Source organism: Hemitrygon akajei, chromosome 16 (assembly GCF_048418815.1).
Source record: "Hemitrygon akajei chromosome 16, sHemAka1.3, whole genome shotgun sequence".
In the NCBI taxonomy this organism is placed as follows: Eukaryota; Metazoa; Chordata; class Chondrichthyes; order Myliobatiformes; family Dasyatidae; genus Hemitrygon; species Hemitrygon akajei.
This window is the reverse complement of record NC_133139.1, coordinates 30,957,173-30,981,450: the sequence shown is the minus strand read 5'-3', so window position 1 is coordinate 30,981,450 and position 24,278 is coordinate 30,957,173. Positions and strand designations below refer to the sequence as shown.

At 42.6% G+C, this 24,278-nt stretch overlaps 1 protein-coding gene and 1 long non-coding RNA gene across 2 annotated transcripts in view; one reads left to right on the top strand and one right to left on the bottom strand.

Annotated features, from left to right (window-relative positions):
- Nucleotides 1-6,233: 6,233 nt before the first annotated feature.
- LOC140739930 (uncharacterized) lies at nucleotides 6,234-6,947 on the bottom strand. The gene is made up of 2 exons (XR_012101772.1): nucleotides 6,897-6,947; nucleotides 6,234-6,502 (listed from the first exon to the last, which is right to left on the bottom strand). It is a non-coding gene; the product is annotated as an uncharacterized lncRNA (long non-coding RNA).
- Nucleotides 6,478-24,278, top strand: part of LOC140739928 (dedicator of cytokinesis protein 7-like) — a 222,135-nt gene continuing 204,334 nt past the window's right edge. Inside the window, exon 1 of the mRNA XM_073068608.1 lies at nucleotides 6,478-7,223. Coding sequence (XP_072924709.1) covers nucleotides 7,171-7,223 — 53 coding nt within the window. The 5' untranslated portion in view covers nucleotides 6,478-7,170. The remainder of the gene's footprint in view (nucleotides 7,224-24,278) is intronic.

Below are 24,278 nucleotides of genomic sequence, written 5' to 3'. Positions count from 1 at the left end.
AACAACCCCTTTAGATGCACCAGGAGAAACGCTAGAAATTTCGTGACAGCATTTGATAGTGAAAGCTGGTGGGGGCTCGTGTGCATCCTCCCTTGCCTGGGGTGGCGGGCTCACCACGGAAGAACGGTTTAGCTAAAGGAGAGGTCACAATTGAACGGCCACGACAAAGAGACACCTGATGGATCAAAATCATAAAGGTTGGAAAACCCGTAGCGGTAACTGTTCCCATTCTATTCCTATTTCTCTCTCTCTCTCCAACGAAGTGTAACACAGCGACAACCAAAAGATGGCAGCTTGTGGAACTGCAGTGAACTTTATATTTCCATCGGACAATTCATTATCCCCTAGACTACGATAGAGCTTATTTCTTATTGATTATTATTATACCCGCGCCTTTAGATTTAGTATTGACGACGTATATTATCTGTATATTTGCATTGATATTATTTTTGTGTATTTTTACTAATAAATACTGTTAAAAATAGTATCATCAGACTTCAATGGACATCTCTATCTTTGCTGGTAAGTGACCCAGTTACTGGGTTCGTAACAGTGGCAACCGGGAGATTGTTGGGGTAATCTATTGCATCCGGTGCTCCCGGTGCGGCATCTACATCGGCGAGACCCGATGCAGATTGGGGGACCACTTCGTTGAGCACCTACGCTCCGTCCGCACAACAGACAGGATCTCCCGGTTGCCACTAGGATGTACTAGGTGCATCCTCCAATTTGCCTAACGGGGGTGGGGTTAGGGTAAAAAAAATCTTGAACTTGATCTCCATATGTGCAAATCCCAATTGTCATCCATGTGTTATGAGTGATAACTGTGGTGGATAACCTTGCTTTGTGAGCGAAGATAATGAAAGATGAACATTTTATATTCATCCTGGAGATAAATCATCATTTTCCATCGTCAACAGATGATTCCTGAATGATTCCAGGTTGTTGGGGTGAGGTGCAGTATTGCAGTGAGAAAGATTGAGAATTATGTTGATGTGAAATCTGCATTCTGCATTGGAATTGTCTGGTAGACCCATTGGTTAAGATTTAGATTAATTTTATCGTCATATGCAGCAGGGGAATGCAGTCAACAGGAAGAGTACAATCAAAATCAGGTTTAATGTCACTGGCTTTTGTCATGAATTTTTTTGTTTTGCACAGCAGTACAATTCAATACATAATAAACTATAAATCACAATAAGAAATGTACATTAAAAATAAATAAGTGGTGCAAAAGGAGGGAAAAACAATAGTGAGGTAGTATACGTGGGTTTATTGTCTATTAAGAAATTTGATGTGGAGGGGAAGAAGCTGTTCATGGAAGTGTGAGTGTGTGTGTACCTTCTGTTTGATAGTAGCAATGAGAAGTGGGCATGTCCTGGGTGATGGAGGATGATGGATGCTGTCTTTTCGAAGCATTGCCTTTTCAGAAAACAGGCCATTCGGCCCTTCTAGTCTGTGCCGAAACTTTATTCCGCTAGTCCCATTGATCTGCACCCAGTCCATAACCCGCCAGACCTCTCCCATCCATGTATCTATCCAATTTATTCTTAAAACTTAAGAGTGAGCCCACATTTGCCATGTCAGCAGCTCGTTTCACACTCCGACCACTCTCTGAAGAAGTTCCCCCTAGACCTCTCCCCTTTCACCCTAAAGCCATGTCCTCTTGTATTTATCTCTCCTAGTCTAAGTGGAAAGAGCCTACTTGCATCTACTTTGTCTATACCCTTCATAATTTTGTAAACCTCTATCAAATCCCCCTTCATTCTTCTACGCTCCTTCCTCAGTGCTGGGGAGGCTAGTGCCCATGATGGAGCTGGCTGAGTTTACAATGTTCTGCAGCTTTTACTGATCCTGTACAGTGGCCTTGCCAGATGGCGATGCATTCAGTCATAATGCTCTCCACGGTACGTCTCTAGAAATATGTGAAAGTCTTAGGTGACATATCAAGTCTTCTCAAACTCATAATGAAATATAGCCACTGTTAAACCTTTTTAGTAATTGCTTCAATATGTTGGGCCCAGGATAGATCTTCAGAGATGTTAATACTCAAGGAACTTGAAATTACTCACCCTTTACACTGCTGATCCCATGATGTGTTCCCTCGATTTTCCCTTTCTGAAGTCCACAATCACTTCCTTGGTCTTACTGATGTTCAGTGCAAGGTTGTTGTGACATCTCTCAACCAGCTGATCTACCTTACTCCTTGTAACAATCTGAAGTTCTGCCAACAGTCGTTGTGCCATTGGCAAGTTTATAGAGGGAGGTTAGGCTGTGCCTAGCCACACAGTCATGTGGGCTAGTGAGAGTGGTCTAAGCATGCTGACTGTGGCCTTCTGGTGAGGAAGTTAAGGATCCATTAGTAGAGGGAGGTACAAAGGCCCCGGTTTTGGAGCTTGTTGATTAGAACTGAGGGTATGATTTTGTTAAATGCTGAGCTGTATTCAATAAACAGCAGCCTGGCATAGGTTGTCTAGGTGATCTAAGGCTGAGTGAAGAGCTGGTGAGATTGCATCTGTTGTAGACCTATTGTGGCATTACACAAATTGCAACAGGTCCAGGCAGGAGTTGTTTCTGGTCATGACCAACCTCTCAAAGCACTTCATCACTGTGGATTTGAGTGCAACTGGGAAATAGACAGGTCACCCTGCTCTACTCGGGCAACTGGTATGATTGTCACCTCATGAAGCAGGTAGGAACTTCCAACACCAGCAGTAAGAGATTGAAGATGTCCTCGAACATTTCCGCCAGTTGGTTGGCACAGATTTTCATTGCCTTACTGGGTACACCATCAGAGCCTGACTAGGGCTCGCCCTCTTGAAAGATGTTCAGATGTTGGCCTCTGAGACAGATCACAGGGTCGCTGGATGCTGCAGGAATTTGCACAGGTGTATTTTTATCCTCCCTTTCAAAGTGTGCATAAAAGGCATAGAACTCATCTGGGAGTAAAGCATCACAGCCATTCATGATGTTAGGTTTTACCATGTAGTAAGTAAAGACCTGCAAACCCTGCAGGAGCTGATGTGCATCTGATTCCGTCTCTAACTTCAATCAGAATTGTTTTCTCATTCTTGAAATAGCCTTCTGTAAGTCGTATCTGGACTAAAAGTTTAGTTCTGGATCACCAGACTTGAATGTAAGAGAATTAGTCTGCTGCAGACTACAAATCTGGTTCATCCATGGCTTTTGGTTTGTGTATGTTCTTGGAGACACACATTCATCTACATAGCTCTTGGTGAAGTTGGTGACAACTGTGGGATATTCATTCAGATTCGATATATACTGTTATACCATACATGCTGCGATGAGTACAGAACAGTAGATTTGACAAAGATTGGAGTGCAAATTTGAAGTAATGCAAAAACAGAATGCAAACATGTCAATAATGGTATAATTAAGAGTCCAAGCATGTGGCAACACCACTGGAAAGGGAATGTGAAAGAGGTGAGTGATTCAGAAGTCAGATAGCAGTGGGGAAGCTGTTCTTAATATCATGGCTGGTATGCCATCACCAGTGGGATGCTGCTGTGAAACAGCACTGACCAAATGAAGGGATCCACAACAGTGCTTGTGATTAGGAATGGTGAACAAATTTGAAATTACAATGAAAGTCTGAAGCCAAATGAGAAGTGAAGAAGCTGCAGAAGCTGTAAATCTTGCAGGTAAGGTTGCCCACATTTGTAGCCCACCTTGTACGGGTTAGTTAATTGTTATCTTGTAACCTGTTTGTTTTAATTATTTATTTGCATATAGCGTGGAATAGGCCTTTACAGCCCTTCAAACCACGCCACCCAGCACACTTTACGATGACTGATTAACCTACCAACTGTATGTCTTTGGATTGTGGGAGGAAACCAGAGCACCTGGAGAAAGCCCATTTGGTCATGGGGAGAAAGTACAAGCTCCTTACAATAGTGGGAATTGAACCCGGGTTGCCTGCACTGTAAAGCATTACACAATTGTGTTACCCCAAGTTATGTTAGATTTTTCAGAAACTGCTAGCTGGTTGACACTTTCTACGAGGGAAGCAAAACAGTTTTTCCACACTGAGATTTTCACCAATGCTGAAAATCACAATGGTCATACCACTTGTTAAAGATAGAGAATTTGGTTAGTTTAGTGTTGGCTCATTGAAATGACATAAATATATTACCTTTAGTGACACTTAGCTCATTAATTTATATTACTTTACTGTCTTGTGTTTTGGAGGTGCTATTGATTTGTTTATAGGATCTGACCAATACTGATAAGATTTCATTTATAAATCAATTTCAGAAAGTGGTAGTGGAAGCTTGTTCTTAGACCTCTGCAGTCCTTCTGCTGGTCTACATGTAGGAAAAGAACCACATTTTGGAGTTTTACAGAAAGGAAAAGTTGAGGCACATGTTTGGAATAGATTGGTTCAATTGGAAGTGATTTTAGCTGGGAGTTAGTGAGGTTAAACTGGAGTCCATGGGTCAGGATGGTTTAGGTTTGGTCTAATTTTGTTACCCGTAGGGTATTGTCTGTTTTGACTTGGGGGGTGGTACACTTGGATGATATAATACAGCACTATCGAAAGTACTGTCCTGATGAGGCAAAAACCAAGTCACTCAGGTAGGGGTGCATTTCAAAGCAAAGCAGGAGAGTTCTTCCCACTGTCCAGACAAAAACTGTCCAGTTGCTCAATACTGTTAGCTGACAATATAACTAATGTATTTCTGTTGTATTTGTGCAAATTAACCCCAGATTTCTAACATTCCAGCAATAACAATCAACATTAACATGTGCATAATTGCCTGTAAAACAAAGGAGTAGACGATACAGCCCTGGAGACTGCTTGGCTATTCATTATCTTATAACTCAGTGCCATGATCCTGGACTAATCTCATAGGCTAGTTAACCTGATTTCAGTGGTTGACAGTATGTTAGAGACTTAAGGATGAAGTTTCAAGGTTTTTGGAGGCACATGATGAAAGAAGCCGATGTCAGCATGGTTTCCTAAAGAGAAAATCGTGCCGGACAAAACAGTAGGAATTCTTAGAGGAAGTAACTGGCAGGATAGACAAGGGAGAGGAAGTAGATGTTGTTCGCTTAGATTTTCAGGGGGCCTTTAACAAGGTGCCACACATGAGGTTGCTCAACAAGATAAGAACCCATGGTTTTACAAAAAAGAACCATGCTTTCAAGATTGGCAGACTGGAGGAAGCAAAGTGGGAGTAAAGGGGGCCTTTTCTGGTTGGCTGCTGATGACTGGTGTTGTTCCGCAGCATATGGTGTTGGGACCGCTCCTTATTCACATTACATATCAATGATTTGGATGATGGACTAATAGTTTTGTGGCCAAGTTTGTGGACAGTACGAAGATAGGTGAAGGGGAAGGTAATGTTGAGGAAACATACAGTTTGCAGAAGAACTTAAACAGACTAGGAGAATTGGCAAAGAAGTGCCAGATGGAATACAGTGTAAGGAAGTGTATGGTCATGCACTTCAGTAGAAGGAATAAAGGTGTTGACTATTTTCTAAATGGGGAGCAAATTCAGAAATTAAAAGCACAAAGGTACTTGGGAGTCCTTATGCAGGATTTCCTAAAGATTAACTTGCAGTTTGAGTTGTTACTAAGGAAAGTGAATGAAATGTTAGCATTCATTTAGACAACTAGAATTTCAAAGCAAGGCTATGATGCTGTGTCTTTATAAGGCATTGGTCAGATCATATTTGGAGTATTGTGAGCAGTTTTAGGCCTCTTATCTCAGAGGAGATTCATGAGAATGATGCAGGAAATGAAAGAGTTAACATACAAGGAGCATTTGATGGGTCTGGGCCTGTACTAGCAAGTGATTAGAAGAAAGAGGGGCGCTCTCATTGAAAACCATGGATTGTAGAAAGAGTGGACGTGGAAAGGATGTTTCCAATAGCGGTGGGGTGGGGGGGGGGGGGGGGCACAGTTTTAGACTCCAAGAATGTTCCTTTAAAGCGAATGATCTTTTTTCTTTAGCCAGACGCTGGTGGATTTGTGGAATTCATTGCCACAAATAGCTTTGAAGGCCAAGTCGTTGGGTATATTTGAAACAGAAGTTGATAGATTCTTGATTAGTAAGAACTTCAAAGGTCACGGAGGAAAGCCAGAGGAATGGGATTGAGAGGGATAATAAACCACCCAGTATTGAATGGTGGAGTAGACTAAATGGGCTGAATGAGTTCTGCTCTTACATTTTTTTAAAAGTTTGATACATTTAATATCCAAATATGTGTCCATTTCAAGTTCAAGTTTATTGTCATGGGAATACAGAAATGTCTCGAAAATTATTTTGCTACAACAGCACGGCCCATTTTTGAATGTACTGCGTCCAACGATGGCGCTTCCACATCCCTCCTGGGAAAAGGTTTCCAAAGATTCACCACTTAGTAGACCCCGTCTATTTTGAGAGTCTGACTTATTCCAGACGCACAGCAGAGGAAGCTTTAACTCGGCGCCTGTCTGCTCACGTCACGGTCCTTGAAATTTCTGTGACAACCGCACCTGGAACAGGAACATTCAGAAACATTCCGAAAAGGTCGCAAATGGAACTGCTTCTTAATTTTGCTTTCTTAGTGAGAGTAACTTGAATGTCTGCCGGAAGTTTGGAAAGACTTGGAAGAAGTCAAATCTGCCCTGTATTTTGTGTTGTGAAGCTATAAAACGACATGCGTTAGGGAGCGACCTCCATTAACAATTGACTCGATTAGGGCAGTGTTCACCTTCGAGCCAGGTATGTGAGCTGTGCAGGAATGAAAGCTGAAAGAATCTGGTTCTACACGCTTTAGGGTGGTTGAACTTGTTTTGGTAAATAGTTTAACCTTAACCGGACTCGCACAGACTGACGTTCTTAAATCGCCCTCAATCAGAACCGGCCTCGGACAGGAAATCACCGTACCTGCCGGTAGTTGTCCGTCTCCTGCACCCAGGCACACCGCTCTCCAGTGACCCGTCCCCTCCCACCAACTCTCACTTCGCTACATATTTCTCCCTCTCTCATTAGAAACGCCTCTTCTGCAACGACATTTCATTCCTCACTGTTGGCCTTTTGCCACTCCTCTTTCACAAGTGGTTCCTCCTTTTGCCAGCGATGCCCTCCTCTCTCGATGTGGGTTCCGCGAATCGTTGGGTAGAGAGAGGCAGCGACCGGCACCGACCCCTCCACCGCCAGCATGGCTTCGTACACTTACGGGGACAGACAACAATATCTGCATCTGTTGAACAGGTGAGAGAGGGTGCTGCTTGTAAGCTGGGTAATGCTGGCTTGACTGACAGAGTCAGAAGTCGGGAGTGGCGATAATGCCTGCGAAGAACTTTTGGGAGATGTGGGTGATAACCACCTAGATTGCATGAGCTGATTTCTCATTTGCTTTAAAGCCTTCCAACAACTCAAACAAAGCATCTCCCACAAGCTAGCGACCCGGACAGAGATGTTACCGAAGTAAATGGCCTGGGGGGCTTTAAAGTGAAGCGTTTAAAGTTTACGTAGCGTCAAACTGCAAATCTGACCTTTTGAGGGTTTCTCCCCGGAGGTCGCAGTCTCCTGTCAGTACTCCGATACAGTTGTGATCATTATTTACCCGTTCTCGCTGGTTTTTATTTGCACCCCTTCTTCACATTACGCAAAATTAAAAGAGCGGACACGAGAGACTGCAGAGGTCCCAGCCCTCTGGACCGCGATTTCATTTTGCAGCCGAAACGTTGACTTCTCCTTTCAACGGATGCTGCCCGACCTGCTGAGTTCCTCCAGCTTGTTTGTACGTGTTGATTTGACCACAGCATCTGCAGTGTAACTTTGTGTTCATTATGCAGCCTTTCTTTACGTGGTTGAGGAGACCGAAGGGCACTCTGACAACTAGAGCAGGTGTAACTGAAACAGAAAATACAAGTAACCCCCCGCTGAAGCTCAACGTAATCAGAACGCCATCTTTGCTTGTTGAATCCTCATGATACGTCAGAAATGGTCTTGGCTGCATTGAAGGATTCTTTATTGCTGTTTCCATAACAATTTGTTTGACCCAGTCAGGTTTGTCAGCCCTGAGCTGAACCCCCCAAATCTGGGGGACCGGTCACTCTTCTTCTGGCCTCTACCCTTGACCAGTTTGGCATTGTTGACCCTACCAGGAGCCAAAGTCCTGACTCCAGCCAACCTAGCTCTCTGGGTCATTGAGGCATACATACCTCCAAGCCACAAGGCTGTGGTCCTCTTGGAGGAACCTTGTCAATGGAAGGAGGCTAAATAGCATACTCATTAAACACTGATATTTAATCTATGATTATAAATACAATACAGACTATTAGGGCCGCAATCGGGATTCTAACTTCACAACTTGTTGCTCTGACTCAAGGATAAGAGGTCACAATGTGAAGTATACAAAGACTGGTGGAGTAGTGGGTGTCCTGAGATACATTATTGTGCCTGAGTTTGAGGGAATCCAAGAACTTGAGTGGGTCCTGGCTGTGAATGAGAACTTGCTGGGTATAGGTGACAAATCAAAGATAATTATTCTCTGAAAATAACTTGAAGAATTAGACATTGAATCAATTAGAAGACATTATGTTCATTCATTGAGGCACAAGTCTTTAGTAATCTTAAGATTAGGAGGTTATTGAAAAAAGTCATAAGATTCACTATTTTTCATCTAGAATTGCCCTAATTTTTGTTCTTTCCAAGTCTAATTAATAATAACAGGCTTTTATTCCCCTCTGCTTTCTATCCACCAAGTTCAAAGTAAATTTATTATCAAATTACATATATGTCACCATAGACTGTATCGCCCTGAGATTCGTCCCCGTGCAGGCATTCACAGTAGAACAAAGAAATGCAAAAGAATCAATGAAAAATAACATACAAGAACTACCACATGTCGACATTCTGTCAAGATTAAGAACGTTCTGAGATCGGCCCTAGATGAAGCATTTTCCAGTTGTATTTGGTGCTCTTTTTGTAGTCTTTCCTGGATTTGAAACTTCCAAACCATTAGACCACATTTTATACATTTCCAAGGCTAAAACAGCTTACACCAGTACTTACGCAAAACTGAGACCTTTCAGATAAGACTTGACCTTATATTGCCTTAACACATCACCTCAGGTCATGGTATCTCTCAGTTATGTCTTAGTACTCAAAACTGCTTCCATCTGGGATCTCCTAATAACAGGCAGGGTTTTGGTGATTTGTTTTTAATGTACAGAGTTATAGAAGCCACATTTGTCTCCTGGAATAGTATTAAATGCTCAAAGAAGTCAGAAAAGAATATCAAAGTATCTTATTTTGCTAATTTGGCCTGGCTTAAATCTCTTTTTATTCTTTGGCTTCATTGTTTTGAATGATTAAAGGAGGTTTAATATTGTGATCTGAATGATATATAATGTGAGACAGGCTGATTTGACTTGAGCATCTTTTCTTGTTTGTTAGTGTTCCTGTATTAGAAGGTAGTGCATACATAGAATGAGCTGTTTGAGGAAGTCAAGGCATGTACGATAACATTTAAAAGTCACTCGGATAGGTACACCGATAGGAAAAGTTTAGTTTAGAGGGGTATAGGCTAAACAAGGGCAAAGGACACTAGCTTGGTGGGGGTGGGGGGGGGTTATATTGGTCTGCATGGACTTATGGCTCCTCTAGGATGTTATTTTCTGTTGAAAGATAAGGAAGTTGCTCAGGCAGGATCTTTCCCTTAAGAATTCTTTGACACTTATCCTACAAGTAATCCTTAAGTTGGACCTGATAGTTTTACTTTCATGTATAAAATTAAAGTTATTAATCCATAATTATGTGGTTTCCATTAATTTGTTTCCTCAGGCTGATTGAATGCAGACACAGCTTGGCCTGTACCTGATACCTCGGTGTCTTCCTTGTGCTGGTTGACACCCTCTCATGATCAATTGCTTGCAGAATTTTATCAGTGCTTATCTCTACTTTCAAGCCAGCTTACATCTTTAAGAACTTTCAGCCGTACTTCTTTCTGCTGTACTTTTAAAACCACGTCTTACTGTTACATTGTGTGCTTGGAGTTTTGCTTTCATTGAAATCTCTCTTTATGATTATCACACCTTTAACATTCTGCTTTTCATTCCAGTAAACCTTGTTACCTGCTCCATTAGATTTTTTTAATCTCTTCACTTTTTATTTGTCTTGTTTGCTTGTTTAGGGAGCACTTGTTCAGCACAGGCTTCAGGTGACCATTTATTCCACATGTTGAACATTGTGCTCAAGAGCTGAGAAGTATTTTATTTTTTGTAGTGATGGGTCACTGGCATGGAACATTAACCTTTGTGCTTTTTCCACTTGACTTGCTGGATTTTCCAGCAATTTTTCTGTTTTAATCTGTGATTATATTCTATAAAGTTATGGAGTATATAGCACAGACACGCCCGTGCAAAATATCAAATACCTATCTCTACTAATTCCATTAACCAGAATTAGGTCTGGAGCCAACTATACCTTGGCAATTCAAGTTCTTTCCTGGATGCTTCTGAAATATTGTTGAATACCTGCCTCTGCCACTTCTTTAGTATGCATGTATCCAAATTCCAGTCACCCTCAGGGTAAAAAAAATCTTCCTCAAATCCCTCTAAACATCTTACCGTGAGGCACAGGAGCAGAATTAGACCACTATGCCCACCGAATCTATTCCGCCGTTCCATCATGGCTGATTTATTATCTTTTTCAACCCCAGTCTCATGCCTTTTCCCTGTAAACTTTGACATCCTGACTAATGAAGAACCTATCAACCTCTGCTTTAAATATACTCACTAATTTGGCCTCCAGAGCCATCTATGGTAATGAATTCCGTAGATTCAACATCCTCTGGCTAAAGAAATCCCTACTCATCTCTGTTCTAAATGGACATCCCTCTACTCTGGGGCTGTGCCCTCTGGCCCTAGACTCATCCACTATAGGAAACATCCTCTCCACATCTACTCCATCTAGGCCTTTCAACATTCAATAGGTTTAAATGAGATTCCCCCCCACCTTCTAAACTACAGCGAGTACAGGCCCAGCGTGGTCTGACTGATCCCTCTGATTTATGAACTTTCTTCTCCTTTAGAAAATAGTCTACATCTTTATTCCTTCTACCAATGTGCATGACTATACACTTCCCTACACTATATTTCATCTGCAACTATTTTGCCCATTCTTCCAATCAGTCTAAGTTCTGCAAGCTCTCTAATTCCTTAACATTACCTGCCCCTCCACCAATCCTTGTATCATCTGCAAACTTGGCCACAAAGCTCCCACCTGCTTCAAAAAGGCAACAATTATATCAGTATCCAAGAAGAGCAGGATGAGCTGCCTTAATGACTATCATCCATTAGTACTTAGGTCTAAGGTGATGAAATGCTTTGAGAGTTTGGTTATGCCCAGAATTAACTCCTGTCTCAGCTGGGACTTGGACCCACTGCAATTTGCCTATCACCACAATAGGTCTATGGCCAATGCAATCTCATTGGCTCTTCACATGGCCTTAGATCACCTGGACAATACAAATACCTATGTTAGGATGCTGTTTATTGACTACAGCTCAGCATTTAACACTATTATTCCTACAGTTCTGATCAAAAGGCCCCAGAACCTGGGCCTCTGTACCTTCATCTGCAATTGGATCCTCGACCTCCTAACCAGTAGACCACAATCAGTGCGAATTGAAAAACAACATCTCCACCTCACTGACAATCGGAACACTGGTGCAGCTCAGTGATGCTTAGCCTACTGCTCTACTTTCCTTACATCCACAAATGTGTGGCTAGGCACAGCTTAAATATCAATGATAGATTTGCTGATAATAGAACCTGATGTTAGCAGAAGGTCAGATGGTGATGAGAGGACATATAGGAGCGAGACATATCAGTTAGCTGAGTGGTGTCACAGCAACAACCTTGCACTCAACATCAGTTATGACAAAAGAACAGATTATGGACTTCAGAAAGGGTAAGATGAGAGAACACACATCAGTCCTCATAGAGGGATCGGGAGTAGAAAGAATGAACAATTTCATGTTCTTGGGTCAATATCTCTGAGGATTTAACCTGGACCCAACATAACGAAGCAGCTTGCAAGAAGGCACAACAGTGAATATATTTCATTAGGAGTTTGAAAAGATTTGGTATGTCAACAAAAACACTCGCAAATTTCTATGGATATTCAATGGAGAGCATTCTGACTGGCTGCATCGCTGTCTGCTATGGGGGAGCTATTGCACAGGATCGAAGTAAGATACAGAGAGTTGTAAACCAGTCTGCTCCAGCATGAGCACTAGCCTCTCTAACATCCAAGATATCTTCACAGAGCGGTGCCTCAAAAAGGCAGTGTCCATCATTAAGGACCCCCATCACCCAGGTCATGCCTTGTTCCCATTGTTCATCAGGAAGGAGGTACAGAAGCCTGAAGGCACACACTCAACGATTCAGGAACACCTTTTTCCTACTTGCCCTCTGATTTCTGAATGGACATTGAACCTGTGAACACTACTACACTAATTTATTATTTCTAGTTTTGCACTACTTGTTTAATTTAACAATTTTATATACTGAAATTCAGGTTTTTTCCCTACTATTACGCATAGTATTGTACTGCTGCCACAAAGTCAACAAATTTCATGACATACGCCAATGAAGTTAAATCTGAATTCTGTTATCCAAATCATTGACACGTAACGTGAAAAGTAGTGGTCCGAAAACCATCCCCTGCAGAACACCACTAGTCATCTGCAGATAACCAGAATAGACTCCCTTTATTCTGACTCTTTGCCCCCTGCCAGTCAGCCAATCCTCTCTACATTCCATCTATCATCTTTCCTGCAGTACTATGGGCTCTTACCTTGTTAAGCTGCCTCATGTGTGGCATCTTATCAAAGATCTTCTGAAAATCTAAATGATCAACATCTACTGACTCTCCTTTGTCTATCCTGCATGTAATTTCCTTAAAGAATTCCAACAAATTTGTCAGGTAAGATTTCCCCTTAAGGAAACCATGCTGGCTTTGGATTACTTCAACTTGCACCCCCAAATGCCTGAAACTTCTCTGAGGAGTTATCCCAGTATATTGATGTAATTACAAAGAAGGCATGACAGTGGCTATATTTCATTAGGAGTCTAAGGAGAATTGGTCTGTCAAAGACGCTCGCAAATTTCTACACATGTACCATGGAGAGCATTCTAACAGGTTTTGTCACCATCTGGTATGGAGGAGCCACTGCTCAGGATTGGAAAAAGCTGCAGAAAGTTGTAAACTTAGTCAGCTCCATCATGGGCACTAGCCTTCCCTGCATCCAATGCTCCTTCAAAAGGCGATGCCTCAAAGAGGCAGTGTCCATCATTATGGTCCCCCATCACCCAGGACGTGCCCTCTTCTCATTGCTACCATCAAGGAGGAGGTACAGGAGACTCAACATTTCAGGAACAGCTTCTTCCTCTTCGCCATCAGTTTTCCGAATGGACAATGAACCCATTAGCACTACCTCACTATTTTCCCCCTCTCTTTTTGCACTACATAATTAATTTAATTTTTTTATATGCACATGATAATTTATAGTTTTGTTATTATGTGTTGCAATGTACTGCTGCCACAAACAACAAATTTCATGACATATGCCAGGGATATTAAACCTGATTCCTATTCTGACCTCATCCTTAATAAAAGACTCCACCATTTTCCCAACCACGGAAATCAGGCTACCTGGCCTATAATTTCCTTTCTTCTGCATCCCTCCCTTTTTAAAGAGTGGAATGACATACACAATTTTCAGTCCTCTTGAATCATTCCAGAATCTAGTGATTCTTGAAAGATCATTTCTAATATCTCCACTATCTATTCAGCTACCTCTTTCAGAACCCTGAGGTATAGTCCACTTGGTTCAGGTGACTTATGTTCCTTCAGACCTCACAGTTTCCTAAGCACCTTCTTAATAAGAGCAATAACACCCCTGACACTCTCAAATTCCTGGCATACTGCTAGTATCTTCCACAGTGAAGACTGATGCAAAATACTTATTAAGTTCATCCGCCATTTCTTTGTCCACCATTACTACCTCTACAGCATCATTTTCCAACAGTCCAATATCAACCCTCCCTCTCTTTTACTCTTTACTCCGCTGTAATACTGATACATCTGACTTTATCTTTTCCCCCTCAAACTGCAGAGTGAGTTCAATCATATTATGATCACTGACTCCCAAGTGTTCCTTTACCTTAAGCTCCTTGATCAATTCTGGTTCATTACATAACACCCAAATCCAGAATTTCCTTTCCCCTAGTGAGCTCAACCACAAGCTGCTCCAAAAACCCATCTTGTAGATATTCTACATATTCCCTCTCTTGGGATCCAGCACCAATGCGAGTTTTCCAATCTACCTGCATATATTGAAATCCCCCACAGCTATTGTAACATTGCCCTTATAACATGCCTTTTTCTATTTCTCTTTGAAGTTTATATCCCACATCATGGCTATTGTTACTCCTTAATCTCTGGTCTTAGACACCTTTGCCATGTGGAAAAGTTTCTTGCTACTTATCCTAATAATTCCTCTCATTTTTATATCTCTATTAGACCCCTTCTCTACTCCAAAGAAAACCAACTCTTTCTTTCCCCATAATTAAATTGTTCTGTCCCAGTCAACTTTCTGATTTATTTCCTCTGCACCATCTTCAAAATAATCACGTTGTTCCTATATTGTGTCTACCAGCACTACACACAATATTCCACCAGCTGCCTAACCAATGTTGTGTATCACCTGCATCTACTGAAAAGTGTTGAATAAAGATCTGGGAAACACACACACACACACACACACAAACTGTTCCTACGTACTCACTTTCAAGGACTCTTCATCTCATGTTCTCAATATTATTTATTTATTATTTTGTTTTTGTATTTGCACAGTTAATTTTTTTTGCACTTTGGTTGTTTGTCTTCTGTGTGGCTTTTCATTGATTCTATTTTGTTTCTTTGTATTTACTGTGAATGTCTGCAGGTAAATGAATTTCAGCATTGTATATGGTGACGTACATATACTTTAATAATAAATTTACTTTGAAATTTGAACATCTGTTGGATCTCAGCAGGTTAGGCAGGGACGGAAGTGAATAGTTGACACTTCAGTACCAATTTCCTTCATCAGGACTGGAAAGGAGTTCTCCAACTTCCGGTAATTCCCTTCCCCTTCCTTCCCCATCCCACTTTCACTCTGCCTCCTCTTCCAGCTGCCTATCACCTCTCTCATGATTCTGCCTTCTTCTACTACCCATAGTGCTTTCCCCTTACATTCCTTTTTCACCTTTCCTGCCTATCCCCTCCCTGCTTCCCCTTCCCCACCCCTTGCTCTTTCCCCTTACTGGTTTTTCTCCAGGCACCTACCAGCCTTCTCCTTCCCACCCTCTCCCCACCTTCTTTATAGGGCCCCTGCCCCCTCCTTCTTCAGTCCTGACGAAGGGTCTTGGCCTGAAACGTTGACTGCTCGTTTCCACGGATGCTGCCCAACCCGCTGAGTTCCTCCAGCGTGTTTGTTTGTGTTGATTTGACCACAGCATCTGCAGTGTACTTTGTGTTTGCTGGAAAGCAAGGGAACAGAAGCAGAATGAAAGAGTTGGGGGAGGGAGAGGATCAGGAGCTAGCAGGTGAATCCAGGTGAGCGGGTGGGAATGGGGAATAATGGGAGAGGTTTGGAGGTGAGAGGCGGGAAAGACAAAAGGCTGAAGAAAGGACTCAAATAGGAGCGGGCAGAAGACCATGGAATAAAGGGAATGAGGTGTGGAACCAGAGGGAGAAGGTGAAGGAAAGGTCAGGCTCTTAGGGTGGGGGGGGGGGGGGGAGGAGAGAAGGATGAGAGGAAGACTTTGAGGATCATAAGTAACTCCCAAAAAAAATAGGAGATTGCATATAAAAGTATATTGACTTCATTTGGGCCCTTGGTTCAGTCCCTTCCTACCCCAGTCTATGACACCTAACATGCCCCCCAGCACTTCCACAAGTTTCAGTTTCCCAGCCTGATTGCCTGATTTTCACCATTGCCTTCCAGTCCTTCTATAATTCCGTCCTCAATTGGGATGTTTGTTTCTTTCTTGGTGCAGGACCCTACCAGTTCCCCTTTATCTCAAGCCTCCTCCACCTGGAAAAACTGATGCTCACCCTTAACAACTTCTCTTTTGGCTCTTCCCATGTTCTCCAGAAGAGGTGTAGCCCCTGGGTCCCAGCTATACCTACCTTCTTGTTGGCTACATGGAACAACTCTACGCTGGTAAAGTTCCCCAACTCTTTCTCAGCTACTTTGTGTATCCAATCTGATCTCATCAGTTTCATTAACTTTGCCTCCAACTTCCACCCTGTCCTCAAATTAGCATGGTCTATCTCCGGTACCTCTCTTCCCTTTCTTTACCTCTCTGTCTTCATCTCCGGAAACAGGTTATTTACTGGTGTCATTTACAAACTCACTGACTCCCACAGTTACCTTGACCTTACCGCTTCCCATCCTGTCCCTTGCAAGGATGCCATTCCCTTCCCTTCCCTCAGTTTCTCTGTCTCTACCGTTATCTATTCTCACTTTGAAGCTTTCCATTCCAGGACATCCAAGATGTCCACTTTTTTTCCAGAAAATGGAATTCCGCTCCAATGCTATTAATGGCTTCACCGGATTTACCCCACTCCCGACATAACAGGGATAGAGTTCCCCTTGTTCTCACCTACCGTCTCACTTGGTTCCGTATCTAACATGTCATTCTCTGCAACTTGCTCTATCCCCAATAGGATCCCAGCATCAGGCACGTGTTCCCCTCCTCACTCCCTCTTCCCCTCCATGCTTTCTGCAACTCCATTGTCCACTTCTCCCTCCCTACCAATTCCTCTCCAGGCACTTGCCCCTGCAGCAGTGCTAAGCGTTACACGTTTTCTTACGCCTGCTCCCTCACTGCTCTTCAGGGCCCTAAGCAGTCCTTTCAGGCTTTACATGCGAGTCCATTGTATCCGATGCTCCCAGTGCAACCTTCTCTACAATGCTGGAACCCAGGAGCTTTGCTCCATCCACCTAAGCAGACAGGACATCTCAGTGGCCAGGCGTTTTAATTCCACTTGCTCTTCCCACACTAACATGTCTGTCCACAGGCTCCTCCACTGCCATGTTGAAACCAGATGCTATTCGGAGGACACCTCATATTCTGTCTTGGTAGTCTGCAACCTGATGGCATAACCATAGATTTTTCTAACTCCTGATAAGCAGTCCCCTCTTCCCCCACCCCCACACCTTTTTCCCTTTTATCCTTGTCATCCGGTTACCCCATCTCTTTTTTGTTCTCTGCCCTTACAACCTGCCCATTCCTTCATCTTCCTCCCTGTCATTCCCCACATTCCCTTTATTCCATGATCAACGTGCCCCCGTATCTGATTCCTTCCCCTTCAGTGCTTTGCCTTCTGCATCTGTCACCTACCAATTTGTCACATTATTCCACTTTTTTCCCCTCCTCCACCCTCCAGCCTTCCACCCCTCACCGGGATTCACCTATCACTTGCCAGCTCCTGCTCCTCCCTCCCTCCTACTGCTTTCTGCCCTCTTCTTTTCCAGTCCTGATGAAACATTGACCTTCTTAGATGCTATCTGACCTGCTGAGTTCCTTTAGCATTTTTGTGGATGTTGATCGAGATTTACAGCATCTGCAATCTCTCTTGTGCTAACCACCTGTAAAAGCTTGTTGTCCTTAATTTCTTTGAAATTAAAATGGTATCCCTTGCCTCATTAGCACCCTATTTCTAATACCCTTTCTGCTTATTCCATAAAACTAAAAGCACTCTGTTGTTGCTCTGAAAACTTTTGAAAATAAACTTGCCAGTAAGTTAGAAAATGTTGAATAATTTTTCAAAACAACTATTTTTCTTCAAGATACATACGAAAGTTTTTGATTTTAGTCATTTTGATTCTATTTCTCCTTAATTAATTGTTTTCTGTTCTCCTTTGAGCACCTTACCTTCATTCCTGGCTTGTTATTTACTTTTCACAGAGACTATTTCAAAATAAATATCAAAGTAAATTTATTATCAACGTACATATACACTCAGTAGCCTCTTTATTAGGTACCTTCTGTACCTGATCAGTGGCTATTGAGTGTATGTTCATGGTCTTCTTTAGATGTAGCCCATCCACTTGAAGGCTTGAAGCATTCAGAGATGCTCTTCTGCACACCACTATTGCAACATGTGGCTACTTGAATTACTGTTGCCTTCCTGTTAGCTTGAACCAGTCTGGCCATTTTCCTCTGACCTCTCTCATTAACAAGGTGTTTTTGCCCATAGAACTTCTGCTCACTGGCTATTTTTGGTTTTTTTGCACCGTTCTATGTAAGCTCTAGAGAATGCTGTGCGTGAAAATTCCAGGAGATCAGTGGTTTCAGAGATACTCAAACCACCCCGTCTGATACCAATAATCATTCCACGGTCAACTTCACTTAGGTCACATTTCATCCCCATTCTGATATTTGGTCTGAATAACAAATGAACCTGTTGATCATATCTGCATGCTTTCTTACATTGAGTTACTGCCAGGTAAATAGCCGATTAGATATTAATTGCTAGACCATAAGACAAAGGAGCAGAAGTTGGCCATTCGGCCCATCGAGTCTGCTCCGCCATTTCATCATGAGCTGATCCAATCTCCCTTTTAGTTCCATTCCCCCACCTTCTCACCATAACCTTTGATGCCCCGACTACTTAGATACCTCTCAATCTCTGATAAATAGATTAGCTGAGTGTATACTTACCCTGGGATCATTTTCTTGCAAGCATGCAAGTGGATACTATAGAATGAGTGCAGAGGAGATCTACAAAGATGTTGCCTGGATTGGAGGGCATACCATATGAGAATAGGTTGAGTGTACTTGGCTTTTCTTCCTTGGAGTGACAGAGGATGAGAGGTGACCTGATAGAGGTGTACAAGATGATGAGGGGCATTGATTATGTTGATAGCTGGAGGCTTTTTCCCCAGGGCTGAAATGGCTAGCACGAGGGGGCATAGTTTTAAGGTGCCAAGGGGATGTCCAGGGTAAGTTTTTCCACACAGAGTGGTGGGTGCATGGGATGCACTGCTGGTGTCATAAGGGGACACGAGACTGGACCCAAGCGCAGGACGCAGGCACTGAAGTACTAGGGGCAGGACGGGAACAACTAAACGATAGTCGAGATGTGGTGACCGTGGTGTGCGTGAGGGACATGACGTTCAAGGTGATTCTGGGGTTCCAGGAGAGTCTTAGAGTTCAGGCAAGGCAGGATCCCGGAGTTCACTGGGTAGGCCGTATAACTCCCAGGCAGGAACACAGGGCACCTGGGTAGGTTGTGGGGGCACAACCCATCAACAACAAGGGATAGGTAGGGGCAGAGACCCCAACAGACAACAGCAGTCCAGCCAGGCTTGCCTGACAGAAGCAAGGGATATGAAGGAAACTAAGTCCAGGGCGACTGCCAGACTTACTCAAAGAACTCATCTTTAACTAGGAGAACTCCAAACCAGGACAGCACCACCAACTCCACTCAGTCCCAGAGCCCCCTATATACACCGCCAGCTGATGGGCATCAGGTGCACCTCCTTTAGCCCCAACAAGTCACGATGATCCACAGGTGTGACTAATTGGGCTCAAGGGCGAAAGGAGGGATGGCTACAAGGTCCGGAGTCCACGGACCGGATCAAGACCCGGAATGTGGGCTCCGGACCGGACCATAACAGCTGGAGATGGTGGTGGAAGTGGATACAACAGGGTCTTTTAAGAGACTCTTAGATAGGTATATGGAGCTTAGAAAAATAGAGGGCTATATGCTAGGGAAATTCTAAGAAGCATCTAGAGTAGGCTACATGGTCGGTACAACATTGTGGGCCGAAGGGCCTATAATTACTATAAATTTCTAATTTCTATGTTCTTTCATAGTCGAACAAAGAACTACAATAGGATCAGTGAAAAACTACACACAAAGACTGACAAGCGACCAATGTGCGAAAGAAGACAGACTGTGCAAATACAAAAAAAACTTTATATCAGTGAGCATGAGTTGCAGAGTCCATGAAAGTGACTCCATATGTTGTGTTCAGTGATCAGTTCAGTGTTGAGGTGAGTGAAGTTATCCACATTGGTTCAGGAATCTGACGGGTGGAGGCAATTGACTGTTTCTGAATATGCTGATGAGAGACCTAAAGCTCCTGGGGCAGCGATGAGATGCTGGAGGGCCTTGATGATGGATGCTGCTTTCTCGTGGCAGTGCTCCTTGTAGGGCGCCCAATGGCTTTTCCGGTGATGGATCGGGCTGAAATCACCACTCTTTGTAGGCTTTTCCATTCTTGGGTGTTGATGTTTCCATATAGGCTATGACGCAACCAGTCATGATACTCTCCAGTTCATCTATAGATGTTAGTCAAATTGACATTGAGTGAGAGGTTGCTGTTGTGTCACCACTCAGCCGGATTTTCAATCTTCCTCCTGTATACTGATTCATCATGACATTTGACTCGGCCAACAGCAGTGGTGTTGTCAGCGAGCTAAAATATGGCATTGGAGTTGTACTTGGTGTAAAACGAGTAGATCTGAGAGCTAAGCACATGTCCTTGTGGTGCACCTGTGCTGATGGAGATTGTGGAGGAGATGTTGCCAATCCAAACTGACTCTGGTTTGCAGTCGAGGAATCGAGGATCGAAATGCATAAGGAAGTGTTGAGGTGGGGGTCTTGCAGCTTATTGATTAATTTTGAGGGGATGATAGTGTTGAACGCTGAGCTGCACAATGACAAGTGTCCTGATATATGCGTCTTCACTGTCCAGATGTTCCAGAGCTGAGAGAAGAGCCAATGAAATGGCATCTGCTGTTGACCTGTTATGACGGTAGACAAATTGAAATGAATCCAAATCCCTCCACAGTCTTTCACCACATTATCTGAGTGCTCATGGCCTCCCTTGTTGCTTCTAGGCATCAGCCTAAAGTACTTCCCTGTAGATGGTTAATTACCAGTGTGTATCTCCTGCTCAAAGTGTAAAGTATTCAAAGTACATATATGTCACTATATACAACCCCAAGATTCATTTTCTTGTGGGCATTCACAGTAAGTACAAGAAACACAATAGAATCAACGGAAGACCGCACCCAACAGGTCAGACAAACAACTAATGTGCAAAGGACAACAAACTGTGCTAATACAAAAAGAAAGATTAAATAATAAATAAATAAGCTATAAATATCCAGAACATGGAATGGAGAGTCCTTGAATGTGAGTGCATAGGTTGTGGGACAGTTCAGAGATTGGCCGAGTGAAGTTATCTACTCTGGTTCAGGAGCCTGATGGTTGAGGGGTAATAACTGTTGCCCCTTCTAAATTAGCCCATTGTATTCAACAAGTGAAACTGGGTGAGAAAGAAATTATGTGCTGTCATAGAAAAACAGATGCCTCAGGCTTGGAAGTCAATTGCTAATTTAAAAGAGTGTGAGCAATGAAATTCTGACTGTCAATTATTTTGCTATGTCTAATTATAGGCTGAGGTCAGGTGCTCTCTCCCTTGTCATAGTCATTTCTCTTGGTGAAGTTGTGATAGGCGTGGCTGTTAAGACTTAACACAGATTTCTGGCTGTTTGCTAAAATGGCGTACGGAAATGAAATTCAGAGAGGAAGCATAGTGGATAATTAAGTTACCAAAATCACTCAAAGGTGCGTGTGTGTTGAGGGGTGTTAGCTCTAGAAGTTACTGCTGGTGACAATAGGGAAGGAATTGGCTATGTAAAATACTGCACATGACCCACTTGCCTTTGGTATCTATGTTCAATTATATTTTACATACCTTTGGGCTGATTTAACTGAAAATAGATGTTGCCAAGTATTTAGTTTGTCTCTAAAGCATGGCTTTCCTTTAAAGCATTAGTAGCCTGGGTCATGTGTCATTGTACAAAACAAATCTAGCATCTTTCTATAAGGTTGACTTTGCACTTTGAATTTTCCAACAAATGGGTTGGTATTTGCTACGTCATGCTCACGAATTGATACCCCTGATGAGATGAAACTTGCTACAAGATGTTCCTTGCTCTACTTGGTTGATTCATTCACCAGCTGAATGCTTTTATGTTGGTGTTCTATAATTGGCATTGGGTATCTCGTGCTGGTGTGTTTACCTGGGTTAGTATTGGGCCCCTTTTTATTCAGTATATCAGGCTTGTCAATAAACTCCACATCAATGAAAGTGCAAGGAATATATTTGTTTTCCTTGCTCCAATGATGGTCCTTTTAACTTTGACAAATGATAGTGAATTAAAAATAATTTCTGGCAGAGGTGAGGGTGTGTTGATGTTACTATACTCAGTAGTATTATTGGATGGATTCTGTTACCAAAGCAACTGCTGCATTCTTAGTATTGTTTCTTTGGAATATACTGTAGCTCTTACCTCAATCACAACATTTGTGGCTCGAACTCTGGAACAAAAATGCAGGCCACCTATCTTGTGCCCCTGCATACTTGTTATGAAGATTAAATTTCCATTCAGGTTTCGGATCGTTTATACGGGGTTGGTTTGTTACAGTTCTTGGTTCATGCTGGCGTTGGAGAAGAGAAGGACGGTCCTGGTCAGAGAGAGTGCATTATCTGCTCATGGACGTGGGGGTTGTTATCGGATACAGGAGGAAAAGTGAAACTTGCAACAACTGTTTCTTCTTGACTTGTGTTTGATTTACTCTGAAGTGAGAGGCTGGAAGGTTCTTTTGAAAGTGAAAAATCTGACGTTGTCTGTAGCTAAGTTCGGTCCTGGTGAAAGTATAAAAATGCTCAGTGTGTGCTCCCTGGTGCGTTTGGGTGGGGCAATTCTTTTAAAAACTGCAAGATAGGGCATTGATAGATCCCATCTGATATCTTTGGGATTTTACACACCATTTAATTTGCCCATACATTTTTCTATGAATATGCAATCTGAAATAATACTCAGTACTGGCTATGCTGATGCATACAATACAGTTCACAGTGCAGACTAGATAGACATGGCTGTGTTGATCAAATCAGTTTCTTTACTTTTTCATAATAGTTCCAGATTCTGACAATAACATAGCTGACCCTGAGCTGTTTGTTCTGCAATAAAACCTAGATATGGCCTCCAATCCAGATGGGTTTTGTGATTTTTTTTAAAAAGTCTGCTTATGTTTTAACTTTGTGGGTTTGTGTTAAAGCTACCGTGAGAAAAAAGTTATAGGTGAAATATGACTAGTTCCTTGTCACGTTGTTCACTTCCCAATTCCCAGACCACAACAAAATGAGGTAGCTAACACTGTGCTTACACATGGATTGGGGTAGAGTTTTCTGCATGTGCCACTGCTTTGTCATATCAGTCCTGTTCCTAGTTGTAATGCTGCTAACTTAAAGGTTCAACTCATGCTCTTTCATTTTGTTGGAATTGTCCATTCTCCAATCCTCTTGTATCCATTGCCTTGTTTGTATCCACACCTTATTCTCCGAGTCCATAAACATCCCTTAAATTTACTGTTAATGCAGCTTTTGCCTTCCCTTGCTGTCTATTTATACTTTATTGATGAAATAAGATTGCTGAACTGCTGAACCACTTTGTGACTGGGTTTACAAGCGTTATCCCATATCATGCAGAAATATGAAAAATGTCATCCACCCCCAAGCTTCTCCATTCCTCTTCCCTCCAGGTGACTCTACTGTCCTTAACCAGATTCTTGCTTATCTGTGCTCATTTCCAACCACAATCTGACTTCCTACCCTTCTTTGTTAATGCCGCACTTCCCCAATAATCCGTCCATCTATCTGTGCTGTAACTTCATCCAAAAACACCTGGCCAGTTTGCACATGTATCCTGACACCTTTTCCACCTCTCTTGGCCATGTTACTGTGTTGTTCAGCTGTTTGTCTGACATTGAGTATTCTGTTAAGTATCATTTCCTGGCCAAAGATTGTGAAGCTGTTTCTCATCAACGTTTCTTTCTCTCCACCTGTCACAGGCTGAAGTTGAACCAGATTTTGAGCAATCTCATGTTTCATTTGGCTTTCAACTGACTTTTTCATCACGTCCTCTCCATCAGCAAAACTTTGAAGATCCAACTGCATTCCTCCCACTTTCTGCTGAATCCCTGATTCTGCACCTTAGACTGGATATTCTGAAGCTCTCTGTGTTGGCATCCATCCTCCAGTCTTCCAAACATCTACTGCTCATTATCCCAAAACAATTGTTCTGCTCCCATACTGTGTTAGCCATTGTTACTGTTTGCCACTCGTTCTCAGTCTCTCATCACTACAATTTAATATGCTTATTTTCAACTTCATCC